At 43.7% G+C, this 27,911-nt stretch overlaps 1 protein-coding gene across 1 annotated transcript in view; it reads left to right on the forward strand.

The window, feature by feature from the left end:
- Positions 1–27,911, forward strand: part of LMNB1 (lamin B1) — a 701,755-nt gene that overhangs the window by 557,643 nt on the left and 116,201 nt on the right. The window contains exon 8 of the mRNA XM_044060786.1: positions 27,730–27,834. Within this exon, the coding sequence (XP_043916721.1) occupies positions 27,730–27,834 (105 nt within the window). The remainder of the gene's footprint in view (positions 1–27,729; positions 27,835–27,911) is intronic.

Raw genomic sequence — 27,911 nt, forward strand, 5'->3', positions numbered from 1 at the left:
CATATGTTAAAGTACCAGCAGCATATTATAGGACTAACAGAAAATGATGATTCCTGACTGTGCTGAACACAAGGTATTACAGAATTTAATGCATTCTGCAGAACAAGTTGGTAAACATACTTTGCAATGTGGTTTTTGACTCTCTAGAAGCATCTTGCAGGGCTGCTGTCACTGGGTCTGTACTTGGAAGGCATGCTTGGCTTAAGGAGAAAAACTTGGCAGATCATTTTAAAGCTAAATTACTGGATGCTCCCTTAAACCAAGACCCCCTGTTTGGCAACAAAGCGGAAGTCACCCTCAAAAAGATGGAGGAAAAAGCTAAACTGTTAGATTTCCTGCAAGTACAACCTCCCAGATTTAGTAGGCATTGGCCTTCAAAGAATTGGTCCTTTCCAACCTCTTCCAGGCCTTCAGTCCAAACCCAGAAACAGCAGACCACCTAGGTTACAGTCTCAGGCTATGCACAGGCCTAAGCAGTGGGGGGCTCCCACTTCCAAAGCAGGGAGTAGTAGGACACCCCCTATAGAAAAATGGCACAATGACTTGACCTTAACCCTTCCAAGCCCTGCTCAACTGCCTACTCCCTTAGGAGGAAAACTCGCCCTGCATGCAAAAAACTGGGAACTCGTTACCCAGGAAAAATGGGTTTTTAATAGTTTCCCAAGGATACAGATTACTTCCACGCCCTACCCAACCCCAAACGGTTGTTCAGACCTACCCAACCCCAAATGGTTGCTCAGACCTACCCCCAAATCAGTGGGCCGACGCTCTACAGCAGGTTCTCAAAGTATCAGGGCTATTCAACCTGTCCCAGCAGAAGAAAGGGGACAAGATTTTTATTCAAGACTTTTCTTGGTACCCAGAAAAGACAGCTCCTGGCGTCCTATCCTGGACTTGGTAATCCCAAGGATACAGATTCCACTTCCACTCCTTACCAGCCCCAAACGGTTGGCCAGACCTACCCCCAAATCAGTGGGCAGAGGCTCAAAAGCAGGTTCTTTCTCTTCTAAGTATCAAAGCTATTCAACCTGTCCCAGAAAAGGAATTGGGGGCAAGGTTTTTACTAAAGAATTTTCCTGGTACCCAGAACAGACAATTCCTGGCGTCCTAACCTTGACATGTCTATCCTAAACACCTTTTTGGTAATCCCAAAATTCAAAATGCTAACTCATCAGCTGGTTCCCATGCTTGCCAAAATGCCTGGTTGGCAACACTGGATTTAAAGGAAGCCTACCTGCACATCCCAATAAGGGAATCTTGCAGAAAATGCCTACACTTCAGAGCAGGTTACATGCACTTATCAGTTCTCTGCACTGCCCTTTGTGAATACCCTGAGTGCAGTAGATAAGCCAAAGTGCCTAGCTCCAGTCATTGCATACTGCAGGCAAAGAAATATTCAAATATAACAGTACTTGGAGACTATTCTGTTTCAGGCAGAAAGCCAGGACTTGCTATTGAAACATCTGGCATTCATAAAGGAACTTCTAACCTCACTGGGGTACATCATAACAGAAAATAAATCTCACCTAGTACCCTGCCAGCAGATTGTATTCCTGGGAGCAAGCTTGAATACAACTTCCCAGATGGCCTACCTCATGCCAGAGAAACAAGTTTGACAGCCTACTTCAAACTACTGTCTGCAAAGACCCAGTTGTCTGCAAGGAAAATTCTGCAAGCCCTGCAGTTCATGGCCTCTTGTATTCTACTAATTCCATGTGCAAGACTGCATATGAGGAAACTACAGTGGTATCTAAAAAGCCTATGGTGTCAACATTCTCAGGACCTGGAATCAATGATTCCTATCATTCCTTGTATAAAGACAGTTCCTTTGGTGGACAGAGGCCTGCTACCACAAGGGGCTCCCTTTCACTCTACTCCCTGCCGCCCAAACCCTAATAGACGCATCAGACTATGCTTGGGGGGCTGACTTTGCAGGGCAGTGCATTGAGGGCAAATGGAACCCGAGACAGATGCACCTGCATATCAACCAAAAAGAAATGTTGGCTCTACAGAATTCCCTGACAGCCGTCAAAGACCACATTCTTCCAGGACAATTATTGGTAAAGAAAGAACACCATAGTTATGTGCTACATAAAAACAAGCAGGGGGGAACCCACTCATACCCTCTCAGCAGACTAGCCATGGCTTTGTGGAACACAGCCATGAGCTACTAAGTGCACCTACAAGCTCAATTCCTGCCAGGCAAGCTAAATTCACTGGCAGACGACCTAAGCATAAATCTCATGGACCCACACAAATGGAAACTGGAACCAAAAAATATTCAACCTCTTGAACAAATGGGGGGGGGGGGGGGACTTCAGAGATGGACCTATTTGCCTCCCCTCAGAACTACCAATTGGACACATTCTGCACAAGGACGTCCCACAGTCAAGCTTGGAAAGTGGATGCCCTGTCCTTTACCTGGGAAAGCCTCTGTTTATGCTTTCCCCCTCTGCCTCTCCTCTCGAAGGTTCTGATAAAGCTCAAACAGGACAAGCAAAGGACAATACTGATGGCACCAGACTGGCCACGCCAGCACAGGTACCCTCTCTTGTGCAGTATGACACTGCTGGAACCATGGCACCTGCCTCAGACCCCTTTCCTGCTGTCCCAGAAGGCAGGCCAGATTCTGCACCCTCTGCTTCAAACCCTGATCCTTGCAGCCTGGCTAATTCCTTGAGCTCTCCAGTAGTATCCCTCAGTAAGCCTAGTACTAGAAAATCCTATGCTGGAGTGGAAAAGATACTGTTCCTGGAGCCAGACTCTGGGGATGGGCACAACTGTGCCCATCTTACCTCATATACTTCAGTACTTAACAGAAATGCTCCACAAGGGCCTATCCTTAATTAAAATTCATGCCTTTGCCATTTCAACAGAATACTGCACCACCCCTCTTCTCTTACCCCCTGCTAAAGAAATTCCTCAGAGGGGCCAAAAATGTGACCCCCCCCCCCCAGGAGAGCCTCTACTCCAGCCTGAGACTAACTTTGTATTGGAAAAGCTCACTCTCCCTCCTTTTGAGCCAGCTGCAACTGCAGAGTTGAAATTCCTTTCTTGGAAAACTGCCTTCTTTTTAGCCATCACTTCAGCAAGAAGAGTGTTTGAATTACAGGTCTTCATAGCAGTGGAGCCCTACATTTTCTTCCATGCAGACAGGGTTTCCCTCAGGACCAATCCTTCCTTTATGCCCAAGGTGGTGTCTAGCATGGCCCTAAATCAGTCCATTCATTTGCCTACCTTTTTCCCGAATCCACAAAACAAAGGAGAATGAATACTGCACTCCGGACATGCACAGACCACTTAGATTTTATTTGGACAGGTCTAAGCCTCTCAGAAAATCTGAACAGCTGCTAGTTGGCTTTGCTACAGGGGCAGAGGGGGGGGGGGGCATTTCAACGTGAACCATTTCTAAATGGATAGCCCACTGCATTAATTTCTGCTATAAGCACCATGGAAAACCTACCCCACAGGGGGATAAGATCGCATTCTACCAGGGCTGCATCTACCTCTACAGCCTTTCTGAGGAGTCCTTACCAGGGACATCCTAGAAGCTGCTACCTGGAGCTGTACATACCTTCACCAAGCATTACCACATGCCTATTTTGTCTAAATCCAGAGCTGGTTTTGCCACTGCAGTCTTGCAGGGCTTAATAGCTGGCCCTAATGCTCTCTAACTTCCTCCTTCCTTCCTTAGCTTTGGGAATCAACCCAAATGTGATGACTGCAACAGTGAAACACTAAGGACATAGTACAGTTGTGTACACTTACCATAAATGTAGATGTTAGTGTATTCACTGTTGCAGTCCTGGTTACCTTCCCTCCAGCCCCCTGACTTCTCTTGGCTCTACCTTTCTTTCTTGTTTGGTGTATTTATGCTTTCTGGTGTATTTGCTTTTTGATAAAGGTGCACCATAACATATAATGGCTTCCCATTGTGGGGGCACCTAACATCTGGGGCAAAACAAACTGATGTAATGGTGTCTGCTGCATGTTTTATACCCCTAACGACCTGACATCATGGAAGAAGAGCATCTGATGCAGGAATCCAAGACTCTGGTATTCAGGCTGGCTGAGGGCTACCTGCAGGCGGATAACCCAAATGTGATGACTGCAACAGTGAATACACTCTAACATCTATATTTATGATGTGTACACTACTGTACTGTCTGAATGGGACAACCCCCCCCCCCCCCAAAAAAAAATGGGCAAGCCAACATGAATCACTAAACTCCCACCTTTTCCCAGCCTTTCAGCACTTTAACTTATTCAGGCCAGGGTTGGTCTCTGTATTCATACATGAAGAGCTAGACTGAACATTTCAATAGCAGTATGGTACATGATGTGTTATCCATGTCACTATTCCTCACTTCTAGGTCATAGGATCCTAATATTGGATCCAAGCTGGCAACTTTTCAGACAGATCCTAGGCTCGAGCTCTTCCTACTCCTTTATCCCCTCCGATCTCGTTTGCCACTCACTGCTACAGACGTGATTCCTCTGGCTCGAGTCCTATGGGATAAGTGCTTACTTTCAATATCGATGTTTGTCTTTCTGGCTTTAATTTTGATGGTCTCTTTAGAATTCTGTTTTAATTTTTCGTATCCTTTTGCCTTCCCCTCCCTTGCAGACTGTTTTCTTGTTGGTCCTTTTGGCACCATTTTCTGTTTTTATCTATTAGGCTTGGTTTCTTTTCTTATGATTTTTAATTGTGGTGTTGGTTGTTGATGGTCAGATCTGTTTTTTTGACTGGATTGTCCCTGGTCACAGTTCTGTTTTGCATTTTGGCTTTAGTGCTTGGTCTGCTGTTCAGCATGTCTGACAAGTCAGCAGGGTTTAAGAGGTGCTCCTCATGGTCGGAAGATACCCATTTCCATTTTGCACGAGGAGTGCTTCTATTGCTTGGGAGCCAAACACCTGGAGGGTGACTGGCACTTGTGCTGCAGTCAACCCCAGGGCTTTAGTAGAGCACCACAATAAGTTATCAAAAGGTGCATCCATTGGTCTACCAGTACCTGACCAAGCAGGGTCCTTCTGACCACGAGAGAGGTCCCCTCCATTCCAGGGTCCCCTTCCTCTAAGAAGCCTAGGCTGTCTGATCCTAGCTCCTCTGATCTGAGGTTCAGCAAGTCTACTCCCAGATTCAAGACCTGCAGTTCGAGGCCTTTGGATTCAAGGTTCTGAAGTCTACTCCTGGATCAAAGGCCTCTGGTCAAGACTAGAGCTGTATTAGGTCCAGCCACCTCTGATCCTAGGAGTTCAAGTTCCAATTGCTCGGTTCCTCAGTTGCCCTTGGATCTGAAGTGGACAGATCAGAGACCCATATTGGATCTCACCATTTGGATTGGGGATTCTCTGGGTTCTGGCTCGGAGCAGCATTCTACAGCTCTGAGGCACAGAAGCTGTTCCAACAGGTATAGGAGGTCCTCTGGGTCTAGGCATCCATTTCCAACTAGGTCATCCAGGAGCTTTCTCCCATCTGAAATCGGATGATGTCCTTCCTCAAGGCTGAAATTGAGTTGGGGCTTCTTGCAGCCCTTGCCCCCACACTTCAATCTCCTCATCTGACCCAGGTGGTTTTGGACTTCCTGGGGTGTTGGTGAGGAGGTGATGGGGGGTCTTAGACCTCATTTTGTCTCTACCCCTTCAGTCCCTGAGCGGCTCTGCTCTACCTCTCTTGGAGCAGACTGGATCCTAGACCTGAACAGCTGCTCTGGAGTCCTTTAGAGAGGGTTCCAGTCCAGGTTTTTTAGACTTGCCTCTACCCCTCTATGCTTTGGCTCATGACAGTTCGGGGCCGGTATTATCTGGGGTTCTCGGTGGTGGCATGCTCTGCTTGCACTTCTCAGCTGGTCTTGTCTGCTGGGAGTGGGGAGGGGACATTGACTATCCCTTCAGCCTTCCAGGTAAGAGGATCTTCTCCACTGCTAGAGCTGCCTCCAATGCTCTGAGGCCCTTCCCAGCTCCTCAAATCAGAGCAGAGTCTTCTTGCCCTGCTCCTGGTCAGGCCTCCTGAACCAGCCTTCAAAGGGGGGGGGTCACCCTGCTTGGGGTTCCCCACTCCTCCATAGTCCTCTGAGCCCCCTTCAGAGGATGTACCTAGAAGAGGACATGCAAGAGGAGGCAGAGATTCTCCGATGGAGCCTCTTAGCGAGGATACAGACTTTGATGAAGGAGAGTCCCCCAGATCTCCGCCCAAAGTTGTCTCCATCAGAGACATAATAGAGATCCTCAGATTGAAGGGGCAGATGGTCCTCCTAACCCCTCATCCTCCAAGGAGTCCATTTCTGAAGGCATTTTGGATGGAACCATCTACCACCTGGGTTCCCCCACCTGCTGATGAACTGATGACCTTTTTGCCAGCAGGGCAAGGAAAAAGCCTGATACTGTAGAGCCAGTGCCCAAATAACCAGACAATTAAGTCCACCCACAGGCAGTTTTGGTTGAAAGGGATGCCATTAGATGCTATTGTGGTAGCTGCTGCCACTAAAAAGGATTTGAGACATCTGTCCATCCCCCCAGTTGGGAATCCTGGGTGATCGAAAGCAGGTTTTTGCCTCTGCTGCATTTGGTCTGTGGGTGCTTAATTACTTGGCACACTTCACCTACCTCCAAAGGGATTTGGTTAAGGAACTCACACTTCCCTTTGAGTGAATGCCTGCCTAGGATTGTCTCCCAAGCTGTCCACTCTTATGTCCCTCACTAATTGTTTATTTCCAGTGCTGCAGAAGGCACCTCCTTGAGTGGCGGGCACAGCCATTGCTATTCGGTGTTTTGACTGGCTGCTGCTATGCGGGTTTGTAGAGTCCTTTAAAGCATACTTCACCAATGCCACCTTTGGATCAACTCTTTGGTCCATCAGTCAGACACACTGATCTGCAGTGAACAAGAAGGGAAGACCTTGTCAGTTGTGAGAATAGTCTACCACTTGGTGGTCCTTTTCTAAGACCCAACGAGGGACTAGAAAATTGTGGTTCTATAAGTTGCAGCCTTCTTTTCTGGAGGGGTCAGGAAGAACCCTCTTCTAGAGATTGGGAGAGAGGGATCAATGGTAGACTGCATCCTAGAGGCAGAGGGGGTCCACAATCAGGGCTGCAGGGAGCCCTTCTTTGAGAAGCCCTTCCAGCACTCTTGATGTGTTACCAGACTGTTCTGCCCTGGAGGCAGTCGGCGGGGGGTTTGTCTCTGCACCCTTCAGCCTGAGCAGACATCACGAGATCAGTGGGTGTGAAGCACTGTTTCCAGGGACAATTTTATTCTCTTTTCATCCTCCACTAGTCAGGAAACTTCTGCCTGATATGCCACCCAGAGGGAGTTGGCTCAGTAAGAAGTGTCCGCCAGGGCAATGAGGATACGGAACTTACTCTCGCTTCTTTTTTTGGTGCCAAAGAAAATGGAGGACCTTTGTCCAATCCTGGACTTATGCAAGTTAAATCTCTCCATCAAGAAGTTGAAGATGTTCTTTGTGTTTCACTGTTGCAGTTATCACATCTGGGTTATCCCTGCCAGGGTAGCCTTCGGCCTACCTGAATACCAGAGGTTTAGTATTTCTGCGTCGGTTGCTGTCACTTCAGGACTGTCAGGTCATTAGTAGTATAAAGTAAGGCAGCCGATGTCAATCGGTCTTTCTTGCCATGGAGCCCAAAACAGAAGCAGTTCACACGAGTGCCGGTCTACCGCTGCCTGAGTTTAGTCTACCGATTTTGAAGCTGAAGTCTTCTAAACCCAAGTACCCCGTTGGGGATCCTTTATTCTTGCACTAACCAAGGTCAGAAAAAGTTAATTGTCTTGTGTGTAGAAAGCAAATACCACACACTTATTCTTACTGCGTCACTTGTTTAGGCCCAGACCAAGATGCCCCAGTTGTCTCTTCTGTGCTTTGTTCAACGCCAGAACTATCTGTTGTCAGGCCCTTATTGTAGCTAGATATTTTTGCTTACAGTCCTCAAACTCCGATATGGCTTCGGTAAGCTGTCCGACAGCAGATCTTCCGAAAAACGTAAAGATAGACTAGAGGGTCCGCACACATCAAACCTACTGACGACGCTTCCGTTGAGCTAGTAGTCAATTCTCCGGTCCTCAGTGAGGTGCTTTCGCAGCCCCTGATGCCCGCTTCTGTGGACTCACAGGCTGCCACAGAGACCCTTTCGGAGTCCAGTATGCTGTAAAGCTCTTCGACTAAGGATCCTGTGGTCATCTCTACCTTGGATGGGTCTGGAGCCGCTGGGCATGTACCAGCTTCCGAGGAAGTCCTTTGCACTACCGATTCTCGACAGACATCTTTCATGACTACCGTTCTTTTGAAAACTACTTATGCCCAGGGTACGAACCACACCCAAGAAACTGACCGAATCTCAGGCCCCTACTTCCTTGCCTTAGTCTCAAATGCTTAAAATAGTGGAAGACCTTATGCTATCCCCTCCAAAAGGAAGAGAGATCTGTCCCCTGTAGTTTTGTCTGAACAAGTCATATAACTCTGATGCATCTGAATATGAAGACATGAAACCCCTCTACTTATGAGGATTCTGATGCAGAGGATTCCATCCCTTCTGAGGATTTTTCTTTTGGGGAAGCCCTTCTTACCTTAAGGGAGCATTTCCAGTGCTAGTCAGGACTACTCTGTCTAAAAAGAGACTAGGGGAATTCTTAGGTCTTCCACAGCACATACCCTTGGCCATCCCCCCCCCCCCCAGTCCTGGATGTTGTGGAGGATGTTTTCCTGGAATCCAGCTTGACTCCTGACACTCCCTCCTGCACCCAGAAAACCAGACGGGTACTATAGAGTCCCTGACTCTCAAATTTATTTTTAAAAATCCTACTGCTGACCCTGAGGTAATTTCTCAAGGGCCTAAAGGGATTAAAGCAACCTCTGCTAAGAATCCCACCCCTCAGCTAGGGATTCCAGAGAACTAGACAGATGGGGTAAAAAAAAAGTGTACACCTCAGCTACTCTTACTGTCAGGGCATTAAATTGTCAGTTCCATATGCTAAAATTTCAGCAACATACCCTGGAACTCTTCCAAAAAAAAGTCTTCCTGCGTGTGCAGAATCTAGAGTTACAAGAGATGATGCATTCTGCAAGTCCAGTAACTAAACACACCTTGCACTGTGGTTTTGACATCCTAGAAGCTTCTTGCAGGGCAGCAGTCACCGGATCTGTCATTAGAAGGCATGCATGGCTTAAGGAACAGCCCTTGCCAAACCATGTCAAATCTAAATTGTTGGATGCCACCTTGCACAGACAACTTATTTGGCACCAAGGCAGAAGATGTCTTAAAAAAAGATGGAAGAAAAAGCAAAAACTGCAGACAGTTAAGGAGTTCTTGCAGGTCCAGCCACCCAGGTTCAGCAGGCATTGTCCCACCAAGCACTGGTCCTTTCCTGCTCCCACTAAGCCAGTCCAGCCAAGACCCCGGGGATCCAGATCCCCTGGACAGCAGCCACATGGAATGCAGAGATCTACGCAGTGGACTACCTCCACTTCAAAACCAGGTAGTTCTAAGCCACCCCCTTATGGTAAGAATTCACAATGACTCTCCTCCCCCAACCCCCTCTGCCCACCTTCACTTACTCCTAGGAGGAAAACTCTCCTTTCACGCAAGCACCTAGGCTACCATTACCAACGACTGCTGGGTTTTCAACAGTGTCCCAGGGGTACAAATTTTCTTTACACACCCTTCCTACTCTAAAAGGGTTCCCAGATCTTCCTCCAAACCAGTGGGCAGAGGCGCAAAAGCAAGTTCTTTCCCTGCTCTCTCTGAGGGCAGTAGAGCACATTCCTGCAGAATTGAGAGGCCAAGGTTTCTACTCCAGACTTTTTCTGGTACCCAGAAATGAGGGCACCTGGCGCCCCATCCTCCATCTATCCATTCTAAACACCTTCCTGGTGATCCCAAAATTCAAAATGCTCACCCTCCAGCAGCTGCTACCCATGCTTTCCAAGGATGCTTGTCTAGCAACCCTAGGTCTAAGAGGCCTACCTCCATATTCCTATCAGGGAATCATGTAGGAAGTATTTCAGTTTCAGGGCAGGATCTCAGCACTTTCAGTTCTCTGTGCTTCCCTTTGGCTTATCTACTGCTCCCAGAGTTTCCACAAATATCTGGCTCCGGCCATTGCTTTTTGCAGACAAAAGAATATCCAGATTTACCCATACTTGGACAACTGCCTAATTCAGGCAGACAGCCAGGAAAAGCTGTTCAAACACCTGGCCTTTGTAAAGTCCCTACTAACCTTCCTAGGGTACATAATCAACGAAAAGAAATCCAAACAGGTGCCCATCCAAAGGAATTATATTCCTGGGAGCAATCCTGGACACAGCATCCTAGATGACATTCCTTACACCAGAAAAGCAACATTTTGTGATAGCCTACTTCTCTCAGCTAGCCACCAGACCCCAGCTATCTGCAACGAAGATCCTGCAAGCTCTGGGGTTGATGTCATCCTGCATACTACTCATTCCATATGCCAGACTGCGTATGAGGAAACTTTAGTTGCACCTATAAAGCCTTTGGTGTCCACACTCAAGACCTGGAGAGACTTGTACCTATAATTCCTTGCTTCAGAAAAGATTTTCTTTGGACAATAGCATGCTTCCACAACCAGGGACTACCTTTCTCACCACCCCCTGCTGCCCAAACCCTCACCGCAGACTCGTCCGACTATGCCTGGGGTGCACACCTGGATGGCAGGTGCATACAGGGCCAATGGAGCCCACAGCAATCCCTCTGCACATCAGCCAAAAAGAGATGGCTGTCCAGCATGCCTTGATAGACTTCAAGCACCTTCTCTCCCCTGAGGCTCTCCTGATCAAAACAGACAGCACCACTGTAATGTGGTATATCAACAAGCAAGGAGGGAATCACTCCTACCCTCAGTGCAGGCTGGCCATGACCCTTTGGCACACAGCCTCTGCGATGCAACTTCACCTGTTAGCACAATTCTTACCAGGTTCTCTCAACTCTCTGGCAGACTAATTGAGCAGAAATCTGGACCCATGCAAGTGGCAGCTCAACAGAAGATCCTTCACCCTAATGACTCAGAAATGGGGCACCTCAAAGGTCTACCTCTTTGCCTCCCACACCAACCATCAGCTCAGCAAATTCTGCACCAGGGAGTATCCCTGCATGGCTTGAAAAGTGGATGCCCTGTCTTCCCCTGGGTCAGTCTGTCTATGACTTTCCTCCATTACCTCTCATCCCCAGGGTATTGCTCAAAGTAAAGGAGGAAAAACCAAGGACAATTCTTATAGCTCCAGACTGGCCTTGCCAGCACTGGTACCCCTTGATGCACAGCCTGTTCCCACTGCCATCATGGCATCTTCCTCTTCCAAACCTCCTAACCCAGAGAGAAGGGGAATTTATGAATCCCCAATTGCAGGCACTCAGTTTGGCAGCTTGGCTTATTCCCTAACCCCGATCGATCTGCCAACCTCAGTGAACAGGTTCTAGATGTTGTAAGTGAGGCCAGACGCCCTAGAAAGTCTTATGCTGACAAATGGAAAAGGTTCTGCACCTGGATTCAGGCTAAGGGAGCCAATACGGCACAGCCCTCCCTCTCATCCTGGATTACTTAGCTGACCTACTACACAGTGGCCTCTCTTTTTTCCTCTATTAAAATTCATGCCTCTGCTATCTTTGCTCATTTTTCCACTGAGCAGACCCTCTTCTCAACCCCTTGATCAAACGGTCCCTAAGAGGGGCTAGCAACTTGAGGCCATCCAGAAGAGCAGTTTGGGACCTTAACTTTGTGTTGGAAAAGCTCCCCCTGCCCACTGTCGAACCAGTTTCTTCTGCAGAGCTAAAATTTCTCTCCTGGAAGACTGCTTTCCTTCTGGCCATCACTTCAGCCAGAAGAGTCTCCTAGCTGCAAGCACTCATGGCTGTGGAACCCTTCATCTTGTATGCTGACAGGGTATCCCTCTGGACTAACCCATCCTTCATGCCCAAAGTGGTGTCCATTGTGGCTCTCAACCAAATCAATTCCTTTGCCTGCCTTTTTTCCTAATCCCCAGTACAAGGGGGAAAGGATCCTGCATTCTCTAGATGTGCACAGACAGCTCAGATTCTATCTAGATGGAACTAAATACTTCAGAAAGTGTGATCAATTGCTGGTTAGCTTTGCTACAGGGGCAGAAGGCAAAGTCATCTCCAAACCATTTCCAAATTGATAGCACACTTCATCCATTTTTGCATGGAAAGCCTCTCCCCAAGGGGAGAGGCTTTCCATGCAAAAATGGATGGAAAAGCCTCCCCAAGGGGGGGGGGGTCAGGACTCACTCCACCAGAGCAGCCTCCACCTCTGTGGCTTTCCTCAAAGGAGTCCCCACCAGGGACATCATGGAGGCTGCCACCTGGGCACCTGTTCACACTTTTTACCAAACATTACCACCTGCCTCTTCTCCAAATCCAGGGCAGGGTTTGCCTCTGCAGTCTTGTAGGGCATCCTAGCAAACCCCTAGTTTCCTTGACTGCCTCCACCCATTTCTTCTGCTTTGGGAATCAACCCAAATGTGATGACTACAACAGTGAAACACTAAGAACATAGTACAGTTGTGTACACTTACCATAAATGTAGATGTTAGAGTGTATTCACTGTTACAGTTCTGATTTTCCTCCCTCCATCCCCTTTTCTCTTTCATTACAAGGGACATATTGGTATTTACTTTCTACTGGTGGGGTTCTTCCAGAACCTGACTCCTACTTGGGGGTTCCTGACAGGTTAGGACAAGAAAAACTGATGTAATGGCGTCTGCCTTACTTTATACTACTGACAACCTGATGTCAGTCCTGTAGTGACAGGAAATGATGCAGAAATACTAAGCCTCTGGTGTTCGGGCCGGCCGAGGGCTGCCCTGGCAGGGATAACCCAAATGTGATGACTGCAACAGTAGATACACTCAACATCTACATTTATGGTAAGTGTACACAACTGTACATTCTGGATGGTCACTGCCCAGTCAACCATGCCCCTTCTGCACAAGGACAAGTGGATTTGCTCTGTGGATCTCCAGGATGTATACTGTCATATAAAGAGACAGGTGCTCTAGGTGACATCACTGCTTTTCCATAGGGGTCAATCGTTACCAGTTCAGGACCCTGCCTATTGGTCTCACCATAGCCCCCTCTGGTGTTAGTGCATGGCAGTGGTGGCAGCTCACCTGAGACTGCAGGGATTTCGGGTATTTCCTTACCTCGACAACTGGCTCCTCACAGTGCCCATGAAGCATCGACTGGTCACTCCCACTCAGTACCTTCGCCTGTTTAACCAGCTAGAAATTACTGTGAGTAAAGCAAAGTCGAATCGGATTCTGACCCAAAACTTGGAGTTTATCTGCATCTAGCTAGACACTCAAGATTGCAGTGTTGCCTCCCAGCAGTGTACAACTAATCAGATCCCAAGTTCAGTGCCTCCTAGATTGTCTTGTCCTTGGGTTCACTTCATTCTCAGGGCCTTTGGATGCAATGTGTCTGGTGTCATTAGTCAGGTTTTACTTGAGGGTTCTACAGTGGACTCTAGCAGTTCAGTGATCATCTCAGTCTCCTCCAATGACTGCTTCCATCTGCCTCACTCCAGTATGCAACCATCATCATCTTTGGTGAATTCAGTCTCCTGATCTCCTTGTAGCAGACCCTTTTCTCCTCCTAGTGCCATGATGACCACTGATGCTTCCCTGCTGGGGTGGGGAGCATTGTCAGGGGGAAAGATGGTTCAAGGTATGTGGCCCCCTGCAGAGACCAAACTGCACATAAATGTACTGGAGAATGAGAGCCGTTCTCGTGTTGCAAGCCTTTCAGGACTGCCTTCCTCTGGGTACCATTGCAATGTACATAGACAACATGGTTGTGTGGTAAATCCAAACACAAGGTGACACATTCTTATCAGCTTTATCGCGTGGCCATGAGATGTGGGAATGGGCGTTGTCCTTGCAGCGCTTTCTCCTTGCAAAGTACATTCCCGGGGAGACCAACATGCTAGCAGATAAGCTCATCACAGCTATCTTGAGTCCTCATGAGTGGCCACTGTACCTCAGTGGTGAGAAAGATCTTAATTTGCTAGGGTCAACCAAACTATGATCAGTTTGCTTCCAGTCTCTCTCTCAAATGCAGCAAGTACTTTGCCTTGATACCCTGCCAGCCGGGGAGTCCCCCAGGGATGCTGTAGTTCATGATTGGCCTCCGGGTCTCCTTTATGCTTACCCTCTCATACCTCTCATTTCCAGAGTGCTTCAGAAAGCTTGATACCTCAAGGATCCTTTGATCCTCCTTGCCCCCTTCTGGCCTTGGCAGGTGTGGTACCACTTCCTCTATTCTCATCTGAAGTATCCCCCTTTTTCTTAACTTTGTAAATCCTTTTTGAAAGGTGCCTTCCTGCTATGGCCTCCTATCAAAAATCCCTCTCCTCCTTGGGACCTTTCCTTTGTGTTGTGCTGCACTCTGAGTCCTTTCAAGCCTGCTGCAACTTGCAAATTAAGTTTTATGTCTTGGAAGACTGCCTTTTTGGTGGCTATAACATCAGCAATACGAGTTTCTGAATTGCAAGCTCTCTCCAAGTCTCCATACATGATTTTTTCATACAGAGTGGGTCTCCGGACTAATCCCCCTTTCATGCCCAAGGTAGCCACTGAAGCCAATTTGAATTCAGTTGCCAGTTTTCTTTCCTAGCCATTCCGAGTATATGCTGCACACGCTTGATGTACATACAGTCTCTTTAGACAGGACAAAGAGTTTTCGCAAATCTGACCAACTGTGGCTTTTTCTAACAGAGTGGGCTGAGCAGTGTGTAAAATGACTATCTCATTGATCCCAATGTATTTCTACAGCTATTACTTCTAAGGGATTGCCTTTACCAGGACCTGTCAAAGCTCATTCCATTAGATCTGTGGCTACATTAGCTGCCTATTAGCCCAACATTCATTAGATGAGATTTGTGGTGTAACCACCTGGTCTGCTCACAACTGCATTACTCATTACAAACTCAAGCTATTTTACAGGAAAAGTGCTTCCTTTGGCTCCACAGTTTTTCGGCATGTCCTTCCATGAGGCCACCCAAGATTGTATGGTAGCTGGAAACTGACTCGGAAGTAGTGACATGGATAACATCAGATAGTTATGTACTTACTATAACTTGGCATCTGTTGTCACTATTCATCACTATCCCTCCTTCCCCCAGATGTTCTTCATTCCACATTGCTGCAGTCCTAACTATTGGGTAGTCCGCTGTCCAGTCGGCCCGAATACCAAAGTATATGGCTGACGTCGGTCACGGCGCATTAGACTGACGTCAGTACGTCAGGGTACTAATGCGCATGACCGACGTCATATCCTCAGTCTTTTTTGCCGCATGGTCCGATGCAGAAGCAATTTTGCGAGTGCAGGTTGGCGTTCTGAAAGTTTCTGAAGCCAGAGTTTCAGACCGAATCAAAGTTGGCTAAGTACCCCGTTGGGGAATATTTTGGTTTTTTCTTGCCTCAGTATTTAACGGATGTCAGAAAAAGTGAATAACTGTATTTCTTGTGGGAAACAGATACCTCATAGGGATTACCATACTTTGTGTATACCTTGTTTAGGGCCTGAGCACGGCGTTGTTGGATGCCGCTCTTGTGCTAGATTTAACAAACGCACTATTAAGAGAAGGTTAGACTGTGCCAGGTTAGTGTTTGGGAAGCGTTGTAATTATAAAATGCCGTCGGATGCTCCGGCGCTTCGACTAAAAGCGCAAGGACAAAGCAGCAAAGCCTAGGGTGGAAGAACCGACAGTCCCAGGCGTCGGTTCTTTAGAGGGCTCAGTGGAGCGGAGGTTTTGCCAGGTGTTTCTTTGGAGTCTCAGGAGAGACTTTACTGTTACAGGATGTATCCTCTCAGGAAGTAGGCCAGGCTGAGGGGCTTCTCAGGTGGCTGTTCTTCCTTCTCTTCCTAAGGTGGTTAGAGCCTCCCTTCTGTTTCCAAGGCTTCTTTGAGGGCAGGCCAAGTTTTGCTTCAGTGGGGGTTTCTCCTAGTGCCTCAGGGTCTTTGCCTAAGAAACATATGCTTAAAATGGCAGAGGATTTGATTACTATGATAAGGGGTTCTATGCCCCCTCCTGATAAGAGGCCTAGGGTGGAACCTGAGTTTGAGAGTTTTGAGCAATGCTCGAGGCTTCTGAGTCTTCAGCTGAAGACTTGCAGGAGTACCCTCCTTATTCTGATTCTGATGTGGATGATTCTACTCCTTCAGCTTCTCCTCCTGAGGATTTTTCGTTTTCAGAGACTCTGCATTCCATGAGGGAGCATTTTAAATGGGAAGGTCAAGATTTCTCTGATTCCAGGAAAAGGCTTAGGGAATTCTTGTTATTACCCCAGCATAGGCCTTTAGCTATACCTCCTGTTTTGAATGTGGTGGAAGATGTTTTTGCAGAGGCTTCCCTGAATCCTGATTCTTTGCCTCCTGCCCCAGTTAAACCGGATAGGTATTATAGGGTGCCTGACGCTCATAAGTATCTTTTAAGAGTCCTAGGGCAGACCCGAAACTGTCTCTCAGGGGCCTAAAGGTGTGAAGGCCTCAGTTGTTAAAAATCCTGTCCCTCCTGATAAAGAGGCAAGGGCTTTGGATAGATGGGGAAAGAAAGTGTATACTTCTTCCACTTTAGCCATGAGGGCGTTGAATTGTCAGTTTCACATGTTAAAATATCAGAATTATCTTCTTTCACAGTTGAAATCTAAGGTGGATGCTCTGGCGGAAGGTATTGAGTGTAAAGAGTTGCAGGATTTAGTTCATGTGTCTGAACAAGTGGGTAAACATTCCTTGCAATGTGGTTTTGATGCTGTGCAGGCCTCCTCCAGGGTGGCTGCCACTGGTTCTGTTCTTCGTAGGCACGCCTGGTTGAGAGATCAGAACTTAGCTGAGCATGTTAAGACAAGGATTTTGGATGCTCCTTTACAGTCTGATGTGTTGTTTGGTTCGCCTGTGGAAGCAGTTTTAAAGAAAATGGAGGACAAGGCTAAGTCTATGCAAACTGTTAAGGATTTTTTGCAGGTGCAGCCTCCGAAGTTTAGTAGAAATTGGCCTACTAAGGGGTGGACTTATCCTGCTTATGATTCCCAGTCTAGGGGTAGGTCTAGACGTGGTAGGGGCAGAGCTCAAGGTTCTTTTAGGCCTAGGACAGGGAGTTCACCTGCTCAGACTTCTGGTGAGGGCAGGGGTCAGTCCTTTCGTAAGCAGACCCAATGACCTGCCTTTTCAGCTGCCAGTTCCTTCTCGCCTGGCGGCACCTCTAGGAGGAAGACTGTCTCTTTTCAAAGAAAATTGGGATTTAATTACCCAAGACAAATGGGTTCTGGATATCATTCACCACGGTTACAGGTTTTATTTCCATACCTTGCCTCCTTTCAAAGGCATGCCAGACATTCCTCCTCTACAAAGAACAGAGGCTCACAGACAAATTTCTCTGTTACTCCAAATAGGAGCCATTCAGTCAGTTCCTGTGCCAGAAAGGGGCCTAGGATTTTATTCTCTCCTGTTCCTAGTACCAAAGAAGGGGAACACGTGGAGACCAATTTTGGATTTATCTATCCTCAACACTTATCTGGACATTCCAAAGTTCAAAATGTTGGCGTTACAACAGCTTTTACCTCTACTGGGCAAAGATCACTGGATGGTAACTTTAGATCTCAAGGAAGCTTACCTTCATGTGCCTATAAGACTATGTTGCAGAAAGTATCTGCGTTTTCGAGCTGGAAATTCTCATTATCAGTTCTCTGCATTGCCCTTTGGCTTATCTACTGCGCCCAGAGTATTCACAAAGGTTCTGGCTCCAGTGATAGCTTACTTCAGGCTAAAAGGAATTCAAATCTATCCTTACTTGGACGACTGCCTGATTCTGGCTCAAGAAAAGGAAGACCTTCTACAGCATTTGGAATATGTCATAGCAGTGCTAAGATGCCTAGGGTATTCTGTGAAGGAAATAAAGTCCAGTCTAGTACCCTCTCAAGACATGTGCTTTCTGGGTGTGAGACTGAATACAGCAGCCCAGATGGCCTTTCTAACCCCGGACAAACAAAAGAATCTTTCCAGTTACTTCCATCAATTATCTCTTCAGTCCGGGCTGACTGCAAGGACAGTCCTTCAAGCCTTAGGGTTCATGGCATCTTGTATTCTGGTGCTTCCCAATGCCAAACTGCATATGAGGAAGCTACAATGGTATCTCAAAATCTATGGACACAGCACTGCCAGGATTTGGACACTGTCATTCAAATAATACCTTGCATTCAAAAGGAATTTTGTGGTGGGCTCAGGAATGTCACCTAAACAAGGGACTCTCTGTGACCCGGCCAGAGGCAAGTCAGATTCTAACGACAGATGCCTCAGACATTGCTTGGGAGCTCATCTAGATGGAAAGTGGATACAAGACAAGTGGCCTGCCAGACTACAGCATCTACATATCAACATGAAAGAGATGTTAGCAGTCCAGTTTGCATTAATGGCTTTCAAGGAGTTACTTCTTCCAGGGCAGGTGTTGATTCTAACAGACAACACAACTGTCATGTGGTATATCAACAAACAAGGGGAACACATTCTTACCCATTGTGCAGGCAAGCAATGATTTTATGGGAGACTGCGCTCAGCTTGCAACTAACTCTACAGGCAAGGTTTCTGCCGGGAGCACAGAACTCCTTAGCAGATGTGTTAAGCAGACAAATCATGGATCCCTACGAGTGGAAACTGGATCTTCATGTATTTCAAAAATTGACAGTGTCATGGGGAACTCCAGACATAGATCTGTTAAACTTCTCCACTAAACCACCAGCTGCCAAAGTTTTGCACGAAGGAATTTCATCACACAGCTTGGAAAGTGGATGCTCTTTCTTTCAGTTGGAAAAATCTTCATGTGTATTCTTTTCCACCTCTGCCTCTTCTCCCAAAGGTGCTTCTAAAGGTCAGACAAGACAAGCCAAGGATGATTTTAATAGCTCCAGATTGGCCTCGGCAGCACTGGTACCCATTACTGAGGAGTCTGGTAAGGAAGCCTCCATGGCCTTTACCATTGATTCCACACCTATTGTCTCAGAGGGACGGTCATCTGCTCAATGTCAAGCTTCAAACTCTTCATCTAACAGCCTGGCATATTCTGTTTTGAAAGACAGCAGGTCTCAACTTCCTCAACAAGTTTTAAATGTGATTATGGAAGCCAGAAGACCTAGTACAAGGAAAGTGTATGCAGAAAAATGGAAGAGATTTTTATTTTGGACTGCAGCACAGAATTTGGAGATTTCGAGCCTAATTTGAGTGTGGCTCTTCAATATCTTACTGAGTTATTGGACAAAGGTTTGTCTTTCTCTTCCATTAAGATTCATGCTGCAGCAATTTCAGCTCACTATGATTGTGACCCACCATTGTTTTCACATCCTTTATTCAAGCAATTTCTTAGGGGGGCAAAGAATATAAGACCTCCGAGAGCTCCTACTCCTGCTTGGGATCTCAATTTTGTGTTGGAGAAACTTACTCTACAACCTTTTGAGCCTGCAGCTACTGCTGACCTGAAATACTTGTCATGGAAGACTGCTTTTTTGTTGGCCATTACTTCTGCAAGAAGGGTTTCTGAGTTACAGGCCCTTATGGCGGTTGAGCCTTTTTTGATTTTTCATAAGGATAGGGTATCATTACGTACTAATCCTTCTTTTATGCCTAAAGTGGTTTCTAGTGTGGCTTTAAACCAAACTATTCATTTGCCTACTTTCTATGCAGATCCCCAAAATAAAGGGGAAAAGATTTTGCACACTTTAGATGTACACAGGCAATTGCGTTATTATTTAAGCAGGACTAAGGATTTTAGAAAGTCTCAGCAGTTGTTTGTTTCTTTTGCTTTGAGTTCGCAAGGCAAGCCTGTGTCAAAACAAACTATTTCTAGGTGGATTGGGTTTTGCATTGCATTTTGTTATTCCCATCATGGCAAAGAGATTCCAGCTGGGATTAGGCCTCATTCCACTAGGGCTACTGCCACTTCAACAGCATTTCTAAGGGGTGGCAACTAAGGATATTTTGGAGGCAGCTACTTGGAGTTCAGTGCATACTTTCTCTAAGCATTACCACCTTCCTCTCTACTCTAAGTCTAGGGCTGGTTTTGCCACAGCTATTTTGCAAGGCATGTTATCAGCTCCTGCTTCCTTATGATTTGCCAGCCTCCCTTACCTCTGCTTTGGGATTCTACCCAATAGTTAGGACTGCAGCAATGTGGAATGAAGAACATAGTACAGTTTTGTACCTACCATAAATGTAGATGTTCGAGGATCCACATTGCTGCAGTCAATTTACCCTCCCTCCTTCCCTCTGTGTTTAGGGGTGGTTGTGTAGGTGAGATTATATTCTGGTACCTTTGTATATATTGTATATGTTTTTGGTGCAGGTATGTTTGGTGTGTTTTGGTTTTGGCCTTGTCTTTTTAGGGTCTTCTGACATCTAGGGCAAGAAAAGACTGAGGATATGACGTCGGTCATGCGCATTAGTACCCTGACGTACTGACGTCAGTCTAATGCGCCGTGACCGACGTCAGCCATATACTTTGGTATTCGGGCCGACTGGACAGCGGACTACCCAATAGTTAGGACTGCAGCAATGTGGATCCTCGAACATCTACATTTATGGTAGGTACAAAACTGTACTTTTGTTGGAACTAGAAGTGGAGATGTCCTTATCTGGTGGTTCAGATCTACTCTGGCTGTCTTCTAGCTCTGGGACCAACTTAATCTGAGGGATTGGAGGGCAGCAAGGGATTATGGGAGTGGGAGGTGCTAGTGTCTAGGATTTGTCTGAAAAGTTGCCGTCTTAGATCAGATGTCTGATCCTATGATCCAGAAGCATACCTCTCAACCTCTTGGCACAAGAAATCTGGACAAAACTTGATATAATGGAGGGGCACAGGTCCAAAAATAGGGACAAATTTTAACTGTTGCTCTTATATACTCTGCTAGAATAACAGGATTTGCATTAGCATGCATTTTCTGAAAGATAAGGAATCATAAACTCAAATCTGTTTAGTGACTTCAGTCCTGAGATCATGCCAGTGATTTGCCAGAAAACCACAAAATTTGAAGAACAGACCAAAAATATGGGGGCAAAAATTTGGACATTCTGCAAAAATCTGGACATTGAGAGGTATGCCCAGAAGTGATGAATAGTGACATAGGATAACACAGATGCTAAGTGCGTAACTTTTTCTGTTTTCATGACAGTTGCCTCAACAATAATTCCAGAGCAGAAAAAAGTGACAATGGCAGCAGAAAGGGCTTAGCCTATAACAAGGAAGATGACCAGAAATCCTGTAAAGTTACTAGAGAATTTGGGAATTTTATGAATCTGTATAAAGCAGAGAAATATACCAATCAAAAGGTACAAATGGAAATGTGTATGGAAGAATTAAATATGCTGAGGTTAGCGGTAGATTGGAGCTCAACTGTCAGAATAAGAGGAGATGAGATAAAAATAGTAATGCATAACCAATATGCAGGAAAGTCCCCAGGAGTAGATGGCATCCCTGTGGAAGTTTGGAATCTAGGAGGGAAGAAAGTGATGAAGAGCTAGAAAATGTATTTTAATAGGAGAAGCACCAACATACTGGAAGAAAGCGGTGGTGGCTCTATTACCTAAAGATGGTAAAAACCTATCAAATCCAGCTTCATTTAAATTCTATACCATGATGTTTGTAATGGCTAAAAGAATGGCAAAGGTGATACTGAAATTGATAGCTATAGATCACTGGTTTTGTGGAGGGGGTGCAAACATTTGCCAACATTAATAGAATGGTGATCCCAGTTGGAAGCAGAATTTAAGAAAATACCCCTGTTGGATGGTCTTGATGCAGAGAAAACATTCGGCAGAGTAGTTTGGGTTTTGAATAGGGCAATGGAAGCATTTGCATTCCCTGATAAAATTATAAGGTTGATTAGGAGGATATTAGAGGGATCAGAGGTGAAAATTAGTGGGTGGGTTCCTTTCCAACTTCTGAGTAGAATTGGGCAGGGCTGTCCTTCCCCTTTGTTTGCTTTATATTTAGAACCATTGGCAAACAAAATAAGGGACTCTGAAATACAAGGAATATAATTGTTATGGTAGACAAGAAAAGCTGGTTTTAGTTGCAGTTTAACATTTCAGTGTTGTGGAACTTTGAGACTGTCTAGTCTTTCAGGATACAAAATTAATGAAGACAAAAAGGCAATAGTTGTAAGTTACGTACTCACACATGAATTAGTGTAGCAATACCCATTTTTTATAGGGACATGAAGTGAAATACTTGTAACATAATTCTTTTTAATCCATAGTCCTGGCTGCTAAAGATATGTGGGAAGAGAATTAAAAGATAATACAGAAATTAAGATACTGAAATATGTTTTATGGCTGTAGATAGCAAGATACAAGCAGTCAAAATGCTTAGTCCCCTTTGTTTTATACACTATTTCTGGTTGACAAAAATACGCCAGACCTAAGTTGTTGATAGCAGTTGGTAGAGTTGAAGGAGATGTCTGGGAGAGCAAGATGGCAAAAGTCAAGTGAGACGAGCTGATCCTTCCAGTAGAACAAGGTGGTTTGAGATGACCTCATTTGAAGGGGTATTGCAGAGTTATCCAATTAAGGCTCCTGTACATAGTACAAACTGCTTTGAGTGGAAAGGGATGGTTAAACGAGGGGAAGTTAAAGAAATAAGGAGAGACTGGGATTTTGGATGTAGATCTTAAGGAGAATAACAATCCTACATAAAAGATTCATGAAGTGGCAGAAAGTGTTCTATGAACACTGCCATGTTGGCGTAGATTCTGCTAATAGGGATGACTTGTATAATAGGCAAGACTGGGCTGGAATTTACTGGAGAACTGGCAAAGGAACCAAGGTCTTGGGAGCAAGTAGAGGGGGGGGAGGTAATAGAATGGGAATAGACTAATAATTTAATCTGCAGGCTAGAGATTGCCTTTCTTATAAAGCATTGATAGAGTATAGGCAGAGAGAAATGGGGGGGGGGGTCCTAAATGAAAGACCAGTATTGGTAGAGTTTAGTAGAATCTAGAACAAAAGTTTGTTAAAAGGGGTAATTGAAGCATATATATTGCATGTTAACTAAGAATTAGAGGAAGTTGGAAAGGATTGGGAAGATGTCTCAGTTAAGCAATTCACTAGGAAACAATGGATGGGAGTATAGTATGACTCCTAAATCTTCTATACTTTGTATATTTGACATCTTTGCTTGGAAGTATTTACATAGGTAGTTTTATACCCCTAGTAGACTCCAAAAGAATTTTAACTCTGGTTAATAGAAAATGGAGGTGTGGTAGTGAAGAAAGAGGTAATTGGGAATAGTGTTTTGTGGAGTGTAATGAGTTGGTAGACTTTAAAACTTCCCTGCAGATGACTCTATTGTCCCCTTTATTTCCATTAGTTATCAAACTCTTAACTAATAGTATAACAAGCAATGGAAAAATTGATGGATTCTCTAGTAAGAGGTTGTCAATCAAAAATAGGGTTTTGCAGATTTTTACTAACCGTAGGAGATAAATTATTCAGTCAAAGAAATAGAGGAGGACATTGAAACCTTTCAAGAAGCATCTCTGCTGAAATTTCTTAGCAATCCAACAAGTTTTAGTGTTTAAGATGGGAAGTTTTAGAACAAATATAGTTGGAAATGAAGAAAATATTTAAGAATAAAAAACTCCATATGTGAGTAAGATTAATAATTTTGAAAAAGTAACAAATGTCTAGTTTTTTTTACTTTTGAGGATAGGTTAGTGCAAGTATTAGCCATGCATATTATGCCACTAGCACCAACACTACTTCCCCCACAGCCAGGCCATAGCCTTTCTTCATTCATTGCCACCCTCAATTCATATGAAAGTCATGAAACAAAGCTTAAAGCTCAAAAACTTTAATGGATAAATAAAACTATAAAAATTAAGCACTTTCGGGTTTTTACAACCCTTCAGATCAATTTCATAAAAACTTTGTTCAGGGTCCACATAAAAATAATCAATGCTCATTATATTTAATCCAACCCTATCTTAATCTTAGTTATTTTTTTCGACACTGCTTCATTGGCATTGCTATCTAGAGCCCAGACATGAGTCTGTCCAAAACTTTATTCCATTGGTGTTCCTCTGCAAATGCTACCTTTTTGTTGGACACAATTCAAACTTTATTCTATGTTTGTACACACAATCCCATCCTATCCTATTCATCCTTGTCTTTTGCTAAAATTCCATGATGCTGTATCTATATGTATCTTATTTCATAAAGCGTATTAATCTGTTCAAAATAACTAAAATATTCCAGCTTTCCTGTTTCCAAAATAAGATAGTAATTGTTTATCAGGATCTCTCCATTTTCATCCTGCATTCATTCTCGTAGTGACAAACAATTTCTAATTTGCCAATATCATGGTGTACATTTAAATTGTGATTTAATATTAAATTCTTCATTTAATTAGTCAATATTTGCTATACTACTGTTTATTGGATAATTTCAGGGCTTTATTTCAGACATACTAGATGTCATCCAATCAGATTCTTACGGCTCCTTATCCAAAAATGTGAACAGTCACTTTTACCAGATAACTGATGTTTGACTCTTTAACAAAGCATTGTTTAGCTAAAAGTAGTCATAAATTTCTTTACTCTTTTCACTAGAATCAGGAACATTGATAAGTGTCTGCTACCATAACATACTAAAAGTTCCTCTCTTCCATTCTGTATTTATCACAACATTTCATTCTCAATGCATCTTTAACTTCTTGCATTTCCTCAATTCATGTTGCTAATGTTAGTCTATTGGTTCGTGATTTGCCATTATCACAGCCTGAAATCCAATTATAAGTTATTTAAGACTGCACACCATTGGTCTTTGTAGGATACATCTTTGTTGGATGTGCTCAGAACCTTTCTGCATTAGTCTCTTATGCTGAATACAATCAAATTACTTTTATTTCTTCGGAAAAGTGAGCATCACTTTGCCATGATAATAAATAAACCATATAACAAATTTTGTTTATTTCAGGGCAGTTCAAAACAGAGTTAGTTAATATTAGACCCATTTTATTTTCATTTCTAATTTGTCATGTTAATTCATTTTAGAATAATACCAAATAAATTCTTTAAGGTATCTTCTTGTGGTAGATGCTTTTAAAGTTCTAATGGATTTCCATATTTTTCTTGATGGCATTTGAAATGTATTCATTAAAATTCCATTTCTAATGCATTGCACTTCACTAATACAGTAATGTTTATGATCATCCAGCCATCATGCATATTTCCATTGGATATAAAATGATTTTCATTGGTCACAAATAAGTGTCCAATTTCATCCATTGATATGGTTGTGTGAATCCAATTATTCAATGGAGTGCCATGTATTCTGTCCTAAATTCAGTGATAGGAAGCCATATAGATATTTTTTTTACGTCTTTATTTATAATATCTTCTTACTGAGACCAACAGTGTGTAAAAGTCTCCTTGTTTTATATCTGTATAATGTACATATTATCTTCCAAATATATTGTTTAATGTTGCTTGATTTGCGAGGTGGTCTTGGAGACATCCTAGAATATATGGTGTATTCATCTCTTGCTATGAATATTTCAGCAATAAAATTCCATCTCATAAGTAAGGATGCCCAGCCCCTAGGGATATCTTATCAATTAGTCTCCTTCCTTTCAAATTAGGTTTCAAAGGATAGTTGGAATTTAGCCCACGATACCTATAAGATTGTAATTTCCCAATCCAAGTAGTTTGCTAAATCAACCTTGTTGACAATTAAGAGAATTTCCAAACAAGTGACATAAGACTAATGGACACAGCAAAAACCTCTCTGAAACATATTTTGGACAGCCAAGGACAGTTCCATTTGAGTAATGGCAGTTATCACCGCAGCTAGTAGGGGAGGAGATGATAAGGTTGAATTAGCAGAAACTACTTGGATTGGGAAATTACAAGCTTGGCTTTATCGTAGAAGGAAATTGATTTATATCTTTAGACTCTGCAACTCCACTAATATAAAAATATTCATTTTCCTATTGCACATGCCTCTATTTAAGGAAATGCAGCACAATGTTAAAATGAGTTTACTAAAAAGGAATGGATTAATATTTTGGTTTGATAGCTTTGAAAAGCTTAAGTTCCCACAATATTTAATGAAAGAATATAAGCTGGATGAATCTGCTACCTAGTTAATATCAGTGAAGAACAGAATATTTCCCCCTTATATGAATGCTATTATCAAAGGTTCATTGACCTGCAAAGGAAGTTTGTCCAAGCTGTGCAAGTTAATTATAAATAGTAATTTTGATGCAAAATTATGGAACTTTTTAGATGGTGTTGGATTGATGCTTAAATCAGTCAAGTTTATACTGGAAAGTGTGTTGAAATATACATAGAATGTTGGTATGTTGGTTACTCCATATAAAATCTCTTAAGTTTTTAGTAAACCGACTTCAGTTTTTTTTTTTGAGCTGTAGTAAAGATGTAAATGCTGATTGGACACATTTATGGATTGTGAAAAATTAAATGTATATTGGGAAGATAAGTGTGTTTTAAGAGGTTATGGTCTGATTAAGTCATTAATGCTAATGAATGTTACACTTCCTGTATCTTTAACAGCCATAGAGCAAAGACCTTCTTGGCAATTGCCAGAATAGTTATTACAGAAAATTTGAAATCAAACTTTGTTCCTACATTCAAATTTTTAAATTTAGCAAAAATACTACGTAAAACTGAAAATGTGATCAGCATAATGCATTTAGTTGTTGGGGTAACCTTGAAATGCCAAGATTCTTAATGTGTTAATTGCATAAGATTGCCCTGATTCAATGTATTTCTATCATTGTATGTATGACAATATATGAAGTTGAATTTCTTTTAGTAATTTATCATATTTAACAATGTATACATTTTTTTTCTTAAATATTGAGTAGAAAATTGGTGTAACTAAGGAAATTATTTTTTGAGCTATGATACAGAATTTGAATGGCCTGGACATGGGAAGGCTGAGTTTAATTATGATGCCAGTCAAAAAAGCAATTACTCGCAAATGGGAATCAGTCCAAACCAACTGTACTAGAAGTAGTCAATTATAACAGGATAAAAATTGAAATTAGGTCTTTAGAAAAGGGTAAGAGCATATTGCATAGAAATATGGGACTTAGTGGAGCAATTATATGAAGAATAATATTTTGGAGGGGGGATAATGTTTAAAAGGCAGGATTTGAATGAGCTATGTAATGTTTGACACTGATTGGATTGATAAGTGATGTGTAGTGTTTACAACACAATGTCCATATGTTTTTTCATTTATGTAAATGTATGGTTGCCTGTGTCATAAGTGATGAGCATGTTTCCTGTTTGTCTCAACTGCCCAGATTTTTTGCTTCATATTTTCTGTTCCTAATTTTCTGGTTTCTAACAAATCACCGAGGAATAAGGTTACCAAGTTTTGGACTTTATATCCTTCAGCAAATGCTTGCTAACACGGATCCTGTTATCACAGAAGTTTGAAAGGGCCATATTTAAAATTCTGTCCCTATTTTGGGACTTTGCCCCCCCCCATTATTTTAAACTTTGTCAAGATTTCTTGTGCTAAGAAGTTGAGCGAGATGGGCAGAATGCTTCCACTGAAATGTAAAATGTGTACAATCTGAAGTCAAAATGTTATATTGAAATGTTCATGTGTATTTTTTCCCGCTTTGCTGCTCCACAGTTCAGTTTTTCTTAACTATCTTGTTTTGCAGGATCAGTCAATGGGTGGCTGGGAAATGACTAGGCAAATTGGAGACACTGCTGTTAACTTCAGGTTTACCTCAAGATACATACTAAAGTCAGGCCAGTCTGTGACTGTGAGTACTGGATGTTTACTATCAACTTGTGAGAAGCATCATCAGAATGTGGCTTAGTTTTAATGCAACTGAATTGT

The sequence above is a fragment of the Protopterus annectens genome, chromosome 2.part0 (genome assembly GCF_019279795.1).
Source record: "Protopterus annectens isolate FY-2018-M chromosome 2.part0, PAN1.0, whole genome shotgun sequence".
Taxonomy (NCBI): domain Eukaryota; kingdom Metazoa; phylum Chordata; order Ceratodontiformes; family Protopteridae; genus Protopterus; species Protopterus annectens.